Source organism: Pinus tabuliformis, chromosome X (genome assembly GCF_031772625.1).
Source record: "Pinus tabuliformis cultivar Carrire ecotype Pingquan chromosome X, CPIR1, whole genome shotgun sequence".
Lineage (NCBI taxonomy): Eukaryota > Viridiplantae > Streptophyta > Pinopsida > Pinales > Pinaceae > Pinus > Pinus tabuliformis.
In genome coordinates, this window is record NC_142308.1 from 1,745,729,208 (window position 1) to 1,745,744,993 (window position 15,786).

Below are 15,786 nucleotides of genomic sequence, written 5' to 3' on the forward strand. Positions count from 1 at the left end.
CATAAGCAGATAGATAAAAAGGAGGATAGATCCTTTGAGACAAGGATCTTTTAGACCGGTAATTGATAATAGCCGTGTATAGACTATCAGAAAAGATCTTAGCCCAATCCATAATATCGGCATTTATGGCAGCATCTATCAGTGGTAGCCATTCAGACGAAAACTTATTGATATCCGGCATCCCAAACAATCTACAAATCATGGCCGCAGCAAAACAATACGGAGAGGTGAGGGAACCAGTGCTGTACATACCGTTTTTATCTTTTTTAAGCGGCTCCTCTTTTCTGGACTAATCTTTGGTGGTCTCTGCTAGGCTTGGGTTTTCTGCCACAAATTTCTTAACGAATTGTGCATTGTAAGTCGCCTGCGGTTCAGGAAGATGATACATAAGCTTTAAATCTTGCGCCGTGAATGATCCGATGAGCCCATGTCCTTGAACCTTGAATTGTCTGTTGTTCATCTCTGCATTGTCAAGTATCCACTTGATCATATCCGTATATGGTAGAATTTTGGGCCTTGCTGCTATCCGGTGAAGAAATGAACATGCTAGCTCCTCTAAGGACGCCTCGGAAGAGCGTTGTGAGCCCGCGACAGCATCAACCTTCATTATTCTCGGATTTTCTTCTTCAAGCAGCCTGTACATGCTTTCCCATGTCGATATCCCTGTGTCTCTGTTACAGGCTGTGTCTGTATACAAGGGCGCCATCTCCTTCGTCTTTTCCTTCGCCTCAGAGCCTTGAGCTTTATTTTTCTTTCCCATTTCTTCCTGCGTTTGGCTTTGAATCGTCTTAGCTCTTCGTTCCTGCAGATTACGAGTGAAATGGAAATCACTGATCAATAAAGGTGATGGGAGAATTTTAAATGCAACAGATATATCAAATATGCCACCTTACGAGAAGTAATCCTTTACAAAAGCACGCGTCCTCATTTCAATTAATAGCTGACAACTAATTCATTTACTATCATTAAAAACGCATGATCTTGAGTCAGATTATGGTAAGTGGCTTTTCTTTGAATGGCGTGCCCGAAGGATTCGTGATGAAGTGATTTATGATTTGCTTAAGTAACATCGCAGATCGCGCCATCGCAAATCGCACCATCGCAGATCGCGCGAACATAATATCGCAGCGATCGCAACATCGCAGGTCGCAGAAGTTTAATGTTGGTTGAATCTTGTCAGCTCATTTCTGCGATATGCGATCTTGCGATCGGCGTTATCGCAGATCGGTAAATCTTGAAGTTTTTCTTTATGAGAATTACTTATATTGCGATGCGATATTATGTTTAACACAAGTCTTGCGCATACCGATATTACAGAGAAATGGAGGCATTTCCTATCTTTTTTGCAGCGCGGCTTTAAAGATATTTCTCTTATCATAGACTTAGGTTAAAAAATACTCAAAGGACCTTTCTAAGCTTACGATGGTAACCTTATTTTGAAGAAAGGAAACTCTTACTTTTTTTCCTAAAATTTAACTAAGGGTCCCCATTCATTTAGTATTTTGGACAACACTTAAATGAACAAGGGGGGGGGGTTGTTGCTGGCCACAACAAGACCAAAACCACTTCATGGTAGAAGAAAGAAATTAGAAAGATATACTATTGTAGGCATTATACCTTAACTAGAGGTAATGCTCCCCCCTTGTCATAATTAATCAAGTGCCCAAGCTCATTAACAAATCATGTCAATATCAACCTTATCCCAAACCAATAAGAAAATAAGACCGTTATATTCAATAATGGTACATTCATGTTATCACCTCTACATTCCCACCATCTAAAATGAACAACATCAACTTCAACTTCATATATGAAAAGAGTGCAAAGTACCACATTTTTGTTGCCTTCAACTCATAAGGAGAGGACAAGAACAATTAGGCTATGCACTAAAGCCTCTAGTGTCACATGGATGAAACAACTCAACAATCCATTTTGCACCCAAGAATGGTTTTACAATGTTATGGGTCAACAAAGCTAACATACATGCTCTAATGATGTGGAGGAAACCCCACGCAGAGTTTACCAATGGTCAAACTGGAGAATCTTCTCTTTTACGTTGGTAAAACTGGAGAATCTTCTCTTTTACGTGTGACTTAGTAGTGCACCTTTAGGACAAGACTAGAGGACAAAAACCTAATTGGAAATTTTTCAAAAACCAAATCCTCAATTGTATAGAGATTCTGGTAGATGACATTTGCAATCAACATCCTCAATCTTCATCAAGGAAGAGGAACTTCCAACATAAGATGAAAAATTAACTCCAAGAAAACAAAGTGTCTATGAATGCTCCACAATCCCTTCACAAGGATGTTGATATAAATGTATGTCATGTATATAAAAATGTCACAAAATGGAATGTTTTAAGAGAAATTTATATAATATTTAAAGAAAATTTAGGTACTTCATGGTTGATGAAAGCAAATCACTGGGGTCCAAGTCTCCTTTATGACATGCTTATCCCTTGTGGATCATTTATGCTTGTAATTGCGGTGAGGCTTAAAAATAAGTTCCCAATGACTTGGAAAAATAGGCACACTTCACTCAATTTCTTAGCCAAACGATTTTGAATAGTTGAATATTATTCATGCCCCATTTGAATACAAAAAACATCTATCCAAAAAACTCTCATTTACACTATATTACAAAGTTATAATAATTCATAATAATGAAAAGTACTCTCTCAATTCAATAACAAATGCAATAAACTCAATATTGAAAATGTAAGACTGAATTTTGGAAATGTATATAAAACAATTTAAGCTCCCTAAACACTATCTAAAGCTCCCTAAGATTAGTGAAGGACCCTGTGAACCCTAAAGATGGAAAAAGTGTTTATGTCATCTCATGCCCCTGTAGGACTTTGTATATGATAAAACTGGTCGCTCAATTAATCAAAGGGTTCATGAGCATGCAACAGACAAACATGGAAGGTCCCGCTCCTCTGCTTTATCGGAACATGCAGAAAAGACAAAACATCACATCTACATTGAAGAGGTCAGGGTCATTGCAAAGATTGATCATTTTCATCACCGTAAGTTTAGGGAGGCCTTGGAAATTGAAAGGAGGCCTATCAATTTGAATAGAGACGATGGTTGGAGTATTAGCAGGTAAAGACGATGGTTGGAATATTAGCAGGTGTTGAATCTCCATCATGTCTTCCTAAATTTTTATAATATTTATTTATTTATTAATCATAATTTCTAATATTACTCAAATTTATTTATTTATTATTCAATTTTTTAATTTTTAATTTTTTATTTTATTATTATTATTATTTAAAATAATTAAATTTGACTTTATTATTTAATTTTCGTGTGTTTTCTATAAGCACCTTCTTTTTTATTTAAATTTTATTTTATAGTTTTTTAGTTATTTATATTTATATTTTATTTATTTCTTCATTTATTTATTTTTTTATTATTTATTTTGTTTACTAGTTTATTATTATTGGACATCTTTTTTATTAAAATAATAATACTAATAAAATTAATTTAAGTCAATATTTATAACTATTTTCCTAAATGTTACTTTATTTACATTTAAAAATTTGAATGAAATTCTTTAATCCAAACTCTTCGTTATATTCTAATAGCTTAAAAACATTTCTTATGTGATTTTTGCGAAAAGAGCTTAAATTCAAATAATAATTATATTGTTTATTCGTATTATATTATTAGCATTTCTTAAAACTAAAATCAAATTTATATACGAGAAACAATTTCTTATATTATTATGACTTTGTATATTTATTTTTTATATATATTATTATAACTTTGTATATTAATTGTTTATATAATTTTAAAATATATTTATATTATTATGACTTTGTATATTTATTTTTTATATATATTATTATAACTTTCTATATTTATTGTTTCTATAATTTTAAAATATAAAAATTTGATTGTTTTAAATTGAAATTTAATTATGATACTTCTCCACGTATATTGTTTGCCAATACAAAACAAGAAGTTCAAACAAGTCCTACAAAACAAAAAATTCACTATTCAAATATTGACCAGCAAACTAAATTAAATAGTATCTTCAATATTTAACTACTGACCACCAAACGAAATATTAAATATTCATATAATCAAGACTTGACTTTAAGATAAAATTTAGACAATGACGCTTTCCATGGTTAAAAATGAAGTCAGCACCATACCATATTTACACAGCAATCTTGTCAATGCTTTAAAAAGGTCAAAGCCATAAGACATCTCATATTAGGTTTCAGCAGAGTCTCATGCTAACTTCATTGTTTTTAACCATATTTGGTAAAATGGATAACAGGGAAATTTGATGGGTGAGGATATTAGAAAGTAGAAAGTTCAACACCTTTATGGACGATATTTACAGCAAGTATGGCATCAAACAAGTAAAATATAACCCTGTCAATGCTTTAAAAAGGTCAACGCCATAAAGACATCTTACATTAAGTTCCGGCAGTCTCATGTAAACTTCATTGTTATCACATTAAGTTCCGGCAGTCTCATGTAAACTTCATTGTTATTAACCATATTTGGTAAAATGAATATCAGGGAAATTTGATGGGTGAGGATATTAGAAAGTAGAACGTTCAACACCTTTATGGATGATATTTACAGTAAGTATGACATCAAACAAGTAAAATATAATCCTGTCAATGCTTTAAAAAGGTCAAAGCCATAAGGCATCTCACATTAAGCTCCAGCAGTCTCATGTAAACTTCATTGTTATTAACCATATTTGGTAAAATGGATATCAGGGAAATTTGATGGGTGAGGATATTAGAAAGTAGAGCGTTCAACACCTTTATGGATGATATTTACAGTAAGTATGACATCAAACAAGTAAAATATATACCAAAGGTAGTATCAGCTTTGTTTATAGGTCTTATTTCTTTGCTCATGCTACTAAGTTTTCTACTAAATGTTGGGATTAACATAGAGTTTATGGTTACAGTCAGCTGTACTTGAACATAAACCTTGTTCAGATAATCTACACCAAATACTGATTTTCTTAAAACCCTGAAAGAAAAATAAAATGTAACAAATTAATTCAATACAGCAAAAAAAAGAATTAACTAAAAACCCTGTCTTTATAGAGATGCTAAAGGCAAACTAAAAACCCTATCTTTATAGAGATGCTAAAGGCAATCTGGCTAAGACAAGAACACGAAGGGTAATTAATTATTATACATGGGAAGGGTTTCATACACCAATTTTATGTCCAGCTTGGCCGTGATCTTAAAATTAGATTATTATTATTTATAGATAGGCATGATATCAAAGTTCTTAGGTCAGGAAACTAAAAATTTAGCAAAGTGAAGTTGTGTAAGTGAGGTATCATAAGCTGTAGACCCTCAGGCTGGCAGTTGCAGACTGCAACAAGATGATTAAAGATAATAAGACCCTGATAGAGGAGACTGTAACGTCTGAACAAAAAAATTGGCATGCTCCTGGACATAATCATGCACAAGCCTATGTGCATAGGAGAAAAGAATTGGTGACTTTCTTGTATTGTTCCATGCCTTTGAAACTGTTTCAGTGGTCACGAATTTTCCATCGTGTCAAAGTTTGATTATTATTATTATCCAATTTTAAGGTCACGGCCAAACCAGACACAAAATTGGTCTATGAGACCCCCTTGTTTGTGGGACCCTCCGCGCAGCAATTTGACTGCTAAGTCTATGAAGGCATACATACACTAACCATTAGACCCACTCACTCCCCCCACTCACTCAAGCTGTATGTAAAATGAGAAGTTTATATAACCTAACATGTGCATAGAAACAAAATACATAGAAGAAAAGAAACTAGAGACGATCAGGTGTCAACAAATAACTAAAAGTTGCAATGTCCACATATGCAAATAATAGAAACTAAAATGGTATTTCCATAAAAATAAAAATGAAGCCTTTCTAATACAAATATTTCAGATAAAAGGGAGATTAACATCTTATAAGATTTGATAAAAGGGAGATTGTCACATCCTATAAGATTTGATAAAAGGGAGATTGACAACTTATAAGATCTTCTTCGAATCAGGAAAAAAATTCCATACTTAATTTTAAAAAAAAAATCTACTAAATTTCTAACTCTTCATAGGAATTTCAAAATAGGTAGAACCATTTCATCCCACAAGTACTTCAACTTCCACAAACAGGGGGTTTTACTCCACCCATAATACTTCCGATTCCAATAGGTCAATATCAATCAAATATAATGCCCGAAAATGTTTGAAAAATTACACCTTTTAATTACATTCCACGGAAGGAAATACACTAACCGACCCTGGACAGGACAAATGATGAAAAATTAAAGAAACTACGCACCAGCTTTCCCTATATTACAAGTTTTAGGCCCCTGTCAGTGCCTCAAGTTAGGGATAATCTTTTGCATCCCTGACCTGAATATTCTTGCAAGCTTTGGGATGAACACTAAGTACTGTTTAGGCCCGCAAAGGGTGGAGATGGAGAGGATTGCAAAGTAGACCTTGCTTGGGCTGAATAAGTGGTAGACCAAGACCGTCCGTTGGATCCTGCTAGTCCAATGATGGCATCAGCCTGCAATTTAAAACAACAGCAAATAGATATTAACACAAAATAGATTTTGGCAGAGAATCTAGGAGCTTAGTTTTATTTTAAATTGTCTTCTTACCTTTTCAGGAGAAACATCATCAAAAACATGGGCCTGTCCTCCATAGAAAATTGTCAGCTGACTACTAGCTGGTGGGCCTATTTGACGCCTGTGTTAAACAGTCAAAACCAGGGAAAATCTCAAGAACTAGTTATGTTGTTTTCTTCAAAATGATGCTTCAATTAATAGGATATACTAGCATTTTACAGATATATAGTCTCGTTTTCTGAATGTGCATATGTTCTAATTTTGCAAGTTTGGAATTGATATTTTAGCTTTGTGAGCACATGGAAGGGATTATTGTGGGCTGGTGAGGAGTGGGATAGGAGAACCTCTGTAACAAATTTCTAAATTGTCTCAGGACACAAGCTTCTACAAGCTCCCACAAAATCTCTATACTGGGTGACTGGAATGTTCTGAAGCCACCATTTCATTGGCATGAATTGACTCAGAAAACAATACCTTATGCTTAGCGTAGAGAAGAAAGTCTACAAGATATACTCCATTCTCTAGAGTTGGAATTTTAACATGCAAGAAACATGGGAACTAGAATTCCAAATTTGGCTGAAATTGTCCAAAGTACCTAAGGTGTTTAAATGTCTGTCCTCTAATGACAGTAATGAGCTGGAAAAAACTCAGTGCTTAAACATAACTCCATACTTATTAGGTATCCACATTCCCACCATGGTTTGGGAGTTTCCTTACTTTTGGGAGTTCCTTTACTTCAGTCTCCAGTATAGTATCACTGTTATGGCAAGAAACTTGCAGAGCAGGGCCTCATGTTTAATTCCATTTTAAAGGTAATTTGAAATGATGTTGTTTCACTTGGAAGCAACAAAACTCGGAGTAATCATTCTTCAACAGTAATTCCAAAAGAGAGGTATAGAAGTCATCGACTTATATGAATTTATTAGAAAGATAAACATTCACAACCGTTCTCCTGCAGATAAAATGATTTTCAAAATGCACTGCAATATTAAAATTGGATAACTGAAGGGTCCTGTTTGACGGAATAGCCCACTTTAACATAGTAAGAGGTGAAGAAACTGGAAGCATTTTTCTCATGATGAAGCCCATCACTGATTAGACATAGGGAAATTCAAAAGATTAATCACTGTAATTATAATCGATATAGAGGCAAATAATATCATCTTGCTCGTAGACATGAGCACAGCAAGGCACAGCAGTTAATTTATGGCTAAAGGAAGACTAAGAATTTGAATTGTGTAACTTTATCCCGACACTTTGGAGAGACATGGGAACCTAACATGCAGAGACTTATGTGAAACATGAACTTGGCCAGTGTGAAATAAATATAATAAGAGGGCAGTGGCAGAATGAAAAAAATGGTAAAAGAGAGATTTGGCTCTCCCTCTAAGCAATAGCTACATAAAATCCCCAAATGGTAGGAAATGGGAATAAGCTGCAATCATCTGCAAGCATATCACCAGGCACTATTGTTTTTTATAATTAGAATTTCCTATAAAACACCCGTTGACCTCATCCTCACAACCAACATTCGAGCCTTTAGTGCTTATCTATTCCACAATTTTTAAGATGGACTAATGTTTCATACCTGGTTGGAATGCTGGGGTCTGATGCAGCACCCTGAGACCAGAGGTTCGATCTAGTAGCCAAAAGCCCTGGTGTAGCACCTGTATTTTCACAAACTGATGCCCACGTACCATTGTTGACGAGGTTTGCAATGCCAGAACCCTGCAACCCAGTCCTCGAACCTTCATCTGCTGCAGGACGAGAGAAAGAAGGCACAGTAACATTATCTGCTGTTGCAGCACAGGATATCTTCTCATCGAATCCTCCTGATTTGCCAAGGCGAGAAGGGCCATATATCGAGCCGCTTTCCCATCTCTTGGTACCCATAACATCAGGCTTGGAAACTGATGGCTGTAGCAGTGTAGGGCAGGAAGAAGCAGGCCTCGGTGGCTGCATTGCCAGATGAAGATCTTCTGCATCATGTTGCCTCGCTCCCCTATCCTCCTTTGCCTCAAATTTGAGCATCTAGAATAAGCAAAAGAACATTCCATTAGATTAAGAGATCATCAAACCATAGCAAAAGCACCATTAATCAATAAACATAATACAAGACCGACGTTACTACTGACCGGAAAGGACCAACACTGTAAAACCTTTCAGAACCAACTATTGAAATGGGTGGAAGTTCAGTCAGGACTCAGGAAACACCCGGCAGGCCCAGAAAAGACCAAGAAATTGACTTTTAGGTTCTGCTGACATAAAATTCTTAAAAAGAAAGAAAAAAGCAATCCCTGGATCAGAAAATCCATGGGTCCGTTCCACTCATACATAACTTAATGAATACTAGACACCCATTTTTTCACCGTGTCTTCAGAGGCCTGCACTGTCTGCTTAGAAATTTTAAATCAAAATGGTGATGATCACATTCCACCGAGTTACGATTGAACCAGCAACGATACATACCTTAGGACTGCGTGTGTTTTCTGCAGCATCAACCATATGAAGCCGGTGATCTCCACCATTCAATTGTGGGCTCACCCTCTTCTTCTCTACTGGCCCGCTATCGATGTCTAGCCTGTGAAAGGCACTCTTGTTGCCATGCGTCTGAAGCGTTCTAGACTTGTGCAGCGACAGCCTCTCTGTTAAAACAAGGAAAATAAAAATTAAAAAACAAGCAGAAGCAGCAGAAAAAGAACAATACTTTCCGTGACAATCCGGCAAACCAGCCAAATTTTACAGGTTTTATAACACATATACTTCAACACAGAGTCGTTATCCAGAGAATTGAGCTGTATTCTAAAGCCTGGGTGGGACACGCATGAACCTGGAGGATGCAAATATTGCAAAGCTCCAATATGTCCGGAACGCAAAGTATCAAATATTGGAGCTTCACAATCTCCCTATGCATATCAGACCTGTGTTCAGGTTTAAATAGGTAAGTGTGGTATGATATATTAAGAGTTTGGCAACCTCAAACTGTATATCAGACTCAGGTGTAGCTGGGTATGTATTGTGTCATATATTGAGAATCTCACAATCTGGAGGTGTATCAGACTCGGGTTTAGATGGATTTGTGATATAACAAATACCGCAATTTCGCAACCTTGAATTACATATCAGCCTTGGCTTTAGATTTGAGAGCCAGATGTATGGGTCTGTGCTTAGATGTCAGACTCAATTTTAGATGGGTCTGTGCCTGAAGATCAGAATCGGGTTTAGATGGGTCTGTGCTTAGATATCAGACTAAAGTTTAGATGGGAATAGATATCGGACTCGGGCTTACATAGATCTTTGCTATATGAAATGTTGAAGCTTTGCAGTCACAAAGTACATATCAAAATCGTGTTTGAATGGATTCGTGGTGGTGTCCATATCCCAATCTTCAAGTGCATATCAAACACAGGTATAGATAGGCATGTGCTAGTAATCAATCCCTCAAGTCCTGAATCCAAAATGGGTCTGGGAATAGATGGCAGTGATCAATCGCTCATGTCCTGAAATGGGTCTAGGTGTAGATAGGCACTAGTGACTGATCCCTCACATCCTGAATCCAAATTGGGTTTGGGTGAAGATAGGCACTACTTATCAAACCCCTCGAGTCCTGAAGCCAAAATGGGTATGGGTGTAGTTGGGCACTGGTCATCAATCCCTCGTATCATGGATCCAAAATGGGTCCGGGTGTACTTTGGGCACTAGTAATCAATTCGTCAAGTTCTGAATCCAAAATGGGTATGGTGTAGATGGGCACTATTACTCAAAATGGGCAAGGGTGTAGATGGGCACTAGTACTAAAAAAAAATCACTCAATTTGTAAATCCATAATGGGTCTGGATGTAACTGGGCACTGGTACTCAAAATCCCTCATTTCCTGAACCCAAAATGGGTGTCGGTGCAGGTGGCCACTAGTACTCAAAATCCCTCAATTCTTGAATCCAAAATAGGCCTAGGTGTAGTTGGGCACCTGATTCTCGGCTCGAACAGCCGGGATCCGCCGAACAGAGAGGGCTGGAAAACCGGGCCGGCGCAGAGCAAACGCTGCCCTCGGTGCAGCCATTGAGGGCCGAGGACGATTTCACCGACGCCTCGCCATTAATCTCCGTTTGGGCGCCATAGCTCTTGGCCTCTCGTCCGCCTGGTGGGCTCATTCCCAAGAAATCATGGAACAGAGGCTGAGCTTCACCTGCCATTTCAATCGTCGCCATAGGTAACCGCCTGCATCCAATCAATCAACTCCCAGTACAATACAGATCAGTAAAAGATCACAGCCATAAATAGACCCAAAAAAGAGCCGTTCAACGATAGAGAGATCTTTTTCTTCTCCCATCTGCCATGAACTTACCCTGTTCTTCTTTCTTCTCATCAACCGCCCGTCACGTTCGCTCGCAGCCTCAACAGCCCATCATGAAACGCAGGAAAAGCTATTAAAACAATGACGGATTCGTCGGATTTCTGCTTTGAATTTTATGGTCGCACGCAACGTTTGACAAACTGAGTGCCGGCCCACACCCACACCATGAAATGAAATTAAAAATTAAGATAAAGAATTCAACGCCGCCGTTTCCATCCAAGAAAGGAAGCTCCCCTGACCCTGACCCCGGGTGTTCACGCGGATTTGAAATTTAATGCTCTGTATCCGTTGGTCACATGCATCGAAAGTCGTCGGTGGCATAAAATGTCAATGACGAGCGTGCGTCTGTCTGTGTCCCGTTAAACGTACGAAATGCGGCAGTTTGGTCTTCGTTGACCTGACGTCACGCTCCACTCACAACTGAGTCCGTAGATCGCGGCCCAACTTCTCCACCTATTTTTTTTATTTTTTCATATACGTTTGATTTGATTTATTTATTCGTTGAGTTTTTTTATTCCATTTATTTATTCGTTGAGTTTTTTTATTCCATTTATTTATTCGTTTGGTGTGGTCAAGTTTGCTTTCGTTAGGTTTTGTCTACTGCTAGGAGAAATGGTAAGAAAATCACCTCGGTGGAAAGTGTTGGGCCTTGTGGGTAACACATAAATGGTAGGCCATGCACTTGAATCTCCGAAGACTTTGGTGCCTTGGTGGGTCCACTTAGCTGTTGCGATGGAGATATATCATGTTTGTGATTTTTAATCAAAATATGAGATTGGGGGTATTTGTAGATCAAGTCCTCATATCACTAGTATCCACAGTCTTCTTATTATGTCTGGAGATGTAACTATCAACAACATAGAAAGCAATGAAAGTGAAGTTAATTTGAAGTGTTTGACCGGGTATTCAATGACTTTAATGTGAAGTGTTTGATAGGGTATTCATGTCATTGCTATTCATAAATTGAGATGCAAAAGTATGATGAAGTATGAAGTATCCAATTATTCATCTAAGGATGAAGTATGATGATCAGTTGTTGCATCTCAAATTCTTACTTTAGGGTTCTTAGAAGAGTTAGTTCCTCTCCATTCCCACCTTTTAACCCATATCCATTTTAGGAATCTCAATGCATTTTCAAGCATATTCTTACTTTAATATATAACACAAATAATTAATACACCACTCCCACCTAATTCTGAAATTTTATGTTCAAGGGAATGGTATTATATAAGTGATTTTAGGGAGTATGTTTTCAATCCTGAGGTGGATTGAATTGAACATTTCGTAGGTTAGGTAATAAATTATTTCTCATTTTCCCCTTATAGGAGTTCAATTGCATATTTTGTCTTGATTATGCCAAGAGGTGCTCTACAACTCAATATGGTAGAGATGTTGTAATGTTTAAACTTTTCACTCGGACAAAATAAAACAAAATTAAATTAAAATAAAATAACATTATAAGAAGAAAAAAATCGGTAATAACCACATCAAGGAATATTTGTCAACGTGTTTCGATAAAATAGCATTTTCATACTCCAACCCATGGTTTTTCCATGGTATTCTTAACCCATGGTTTTCTCATGTTATTCTTCTCTAATGTGGCATATTTAAAGGCTAATAATTAAACCAACCTAGTGTTGAAAATGCAACAAGAAAATCTCAGTTTGACTTTGCCTTTGTCAAACTAGAGAAAATTCGAATTTCCATTTCAGCAGAAATCTTGGAGGTAGTTAACTGAGGTGACATGGCACTTTTCACTCAGTTGAATTAGTTAATTCAAGTTGGGGAAGCTTGAGTTCAGTTTAGTATGGATGATTGTTAATTTGTAGCAATCTATTTCAGTTAAATTGAGTTATGGTTAGTTAAACTAGTTCTAACTGTAAGAGGAACTAGTGGAAGGTCAAGTTGTGAAGTGTGACTTCAGTCACACTCAGTGATCAACAAGTTAACTAATCAATCAGCCTAAAATAATTGATGCATAGAGAGAATTTGAGTTAACGAGTTTACATGGAGATTCCAAGGCAGTGTACTATCAGTTGTAGACTATTCTGAAGTGTACAGGTGGTGCATGCAGTCAGAGGATGAGCCTAAAGGAATTGCACAATTCAATTGAGGGAATTTTCCTAATTAATAGGGGCCTAATTCCTCAAGGAACAACACAAGGAAATAGGAGCTTGGAGGGCTTGAAAATTGGCTAAGTGTTGGCCAGAGTCAGTCAATCAAGCATAGGGATAGACTATACACTTGCAGGTTGTGCTCAAGCTTGAGCAACATATGTATTTCATCTTTATTCTTTGATTAATGCAATACATATAGGAAGGGGTTTTGAGTAGTTTCTTTCCCCTAGATAAATCTATGTGTATGTGTGATAATTCTTCTTGCATGTTTATGATTTGTGTTTTCGATCGTGAATTGAATTCCACATAACAATAGAGTAGATTTGAGTCTTGTTTTTTAGTAAATTTCATGAGCAGTTTTAGATTTGCATTGTAATTTCTACATGGTATTGGATCAGGATTCATAGTAGAGCAGACATTTCGAAGGACCAATTCTTCAGAGCTAGAAGGATGGCTTTCAATGGACTAAGACTCAGGTGTGACCTTAAGGGAAGCATGAATTATGTTTCTTGGAAGGACCGCATTGAAGAAGTACCGAAAGATAATGGGTTGAAGGAATTTGTTGATAATGACATCCTGAAACCAACAACAGTTGATACTCAGAATCTAGTAGAATGGAAGAAATGTGTAGCCAAGGCCAGGAGAATCATATTGGAGGGAGTGCAAGACCATATTGTCTCAAATCTACGCAGGAAAGAGACTCCATATGCAATGTGGCAAGAACTGATAGATTTGTTCCAAAACAATAGTGACCACAAGAAACTGGTGCTCGAGGATAAACTTCAAAATATTAAGATGTAGAAGAATGACACAATTATGTAGTACCTAAGCAGGTTTACACAATGTCATGATGAATTTGGTAGCATTGGTGTTATTGTTGTAGAAGATGATTTGGTAAGCATGGCCCTTCTAGGCATTCCCGAGTGCTGGTATAGCCACCAAGATTCGGTGAATGGGAGGGATAAAATACCAAATTGGGAATGGTTATGGTCCAATTTAGTACAGGATGAAATAAGGAAGAATACTAGATATAGAACTTCATCCAAGTGTGAGGATGAAGAAAATTGTGCCTTGGTTGAAAAGGAAAAGAAGGGAAAAGGGAAGAAATCTCAATCCAAAGCAGAATCTAGTCAAGGGGTAAAGAAAGAAAACTTGCCCAAAATCAAGTACTTTCATTGTCATGAACATGGTAATCATGCCACAAAGTCTCCACACAAGAAGGCAGGAAAGAAGACCTCAAGAGGAGTGGCAGGTGAAGCTTTTTCTTCATAGTTCGAGCTTGACTTCACTCTCATCGTATGCATGGCAAGCACAATGATGGGGAGTGTGTGGTACTTGGACTTGGGTTCCTTGCTCCAAATAACGGGGAATAAACAAATTTTCAGTGAATTGGAGGAGAAATATCTCCGGATGCACACCAATATGGGAGATGATGGAAGGTACAACGCGACTGGTATTGGTACAATCACCTTTCAAACGGAGTTAGGGTCCCCTCTCAGGCTCAAGGATGTGATGTTTGTCCTGGGTCTAAAGAAGAATCTAATCTCCATTACAGTGTTGGAAGACCATGGTTATGATGTGATCTTCAGTAAAGGGAAATAATTCCTGAGACACATAGCCATGGGAAAACTGAAGCAGATCGGGGTTTGTGTGAAGAACCTGTACAAGCTATATGTGGAATATTGTGTTGCATTGAGCATGAAGGCAGAGTAAGTGCATATCCGAGATGTCGGTGAAATTTGGCATAGAAGACTTGTCCATTTTCATCATGTAACTTTGAACATTCTGCAGCAAATTACCACAGGCCTCCCCAAGGGATCACTAGAGCAGCAGGATACATGCAAAGGTTGTATCTTAAGGAAGTACACAAAAGCCACTTTCCATGATTGGGATAGCAAAGCACATGCAGTCCTCGAAACGATCCACTGTGATGTTTATGGACCCTTCTCGATAGCCTCCACTTCCATGCACAATATTATGTTATCTTTGTAGATGATTTCTCACAGAAGTGTTGGATCTTCTTCATGCGAAAGAAAGATGAGACATTCTCCAAGTTCGTTGAATTCAAGGAGTTAATTGAGAAGGAAACCGAAAGGCAGGTGAAGGCTCTCAGGAGTGATAATGGAGGTGATTATGTGTCAACTGAGTTTAAACATTATATTCAAAGGAAGGTATTAAACGGGAGTTAATAGCATCCCACAAACCATAGAAAAATAGGGTGGCTTAGAGGAAGAACTATAGTATTGTGGGAGTAGCAAGAGAAATGTTGCATGACTAAGGCCTACCTCTGCATTTGTGGGCTAAATCATGCAACACAACAATATATTTTCAGACACAAGAGTCTTCATCGGATTCTTGGCATGAGTAAATCGGAGGAAGCTTTCTTGAAGAGGAAGCTGGATGTGTCGCACTTCAAGATTTTTGGGGCCTCATTTTACTGCCATGTCTCCAAACAATCAAGGAAGAAGCTAGAGCCGACATCAGAGTTGGGGGTATTTGTGGGTTACATAGAAACTCCTCACAACTACCGTGTGTATTTTCCATCTCTCTGAATGACAGTTGTGTGAAGGGATGTAAAATTTGATGAGGAGAAGGCAATGTGATGCTATATTGAGAGGTAGATTCAGTTGCAACTAGATCAAGAGTTTTTGGCTCCAAATGAAGAACCTCAGGAAGTTGTGGAGTAGCCACAAGTTGAGGAGCAGAG

General features: G+C 37.4%; 1 protein-coding gene across 1 annotated transcript; it reads right to left on the reverse strand.

Moving 5' to 3' along the window:
• Window positions 1–6,135: 6,135 nt before the first annotated feature.
• LOC149146769 (uncharacterized) lies at window positions 6,136–11,155 on the reverse strand. Its single transcript, XM_089447329.1, has 6 exons — window positions 10,954–11,155; window positions 10,576–10,826; window positions 9,078–9,253; window positions 8,197–8,639; window positions 6,642–6,729; window positions 6,136–6,547 (listed from the first exon to the last, which is right to left on the reverse strand). Exons 2-6 carry the CDS (start codon window positions 10,814–10,816, stop codon window positions 6,422–6,424), a joined length of 1,074 nt encoding a protein of 357 aa, XP_089303455.1. The 5' UTR covers window positions 10,817–10,826; window positions 10,954–11,155; the 3' UTR covers window positions 6,136–6,421.
• Window positions 11,156–15,786: the final 4,631 nt, after the last annotated feature.

What these genes read in the sequence shown, in the direction of transcription:
- LOC149146769 (XM_089447329.1), bottom strand. Translation starts at nt 10,816, where the DNA reads ATGGCGACGATTGAAATGGCAGGTGAAGCTCAGCCTCTGTTCCATGAT. An exon ending in CTGTTCGAGCCGAGAATCAG is followed by an intron (nt 9,254 to 10,575) that starts GTGCCCAACTAC and finishes TTGTTTTAACAG; the next exon opens with AGAGGCTGTCGCTGCACAAG. An exon ending in GACCCCAGCATTCCAACCAG is followed by an intron (nt 6,730 to 8,196) that starts GTATGAAACATT and finishes TGTTTAACACAG; the next exon opens with GCGTCAAATAGGCCCACCAG.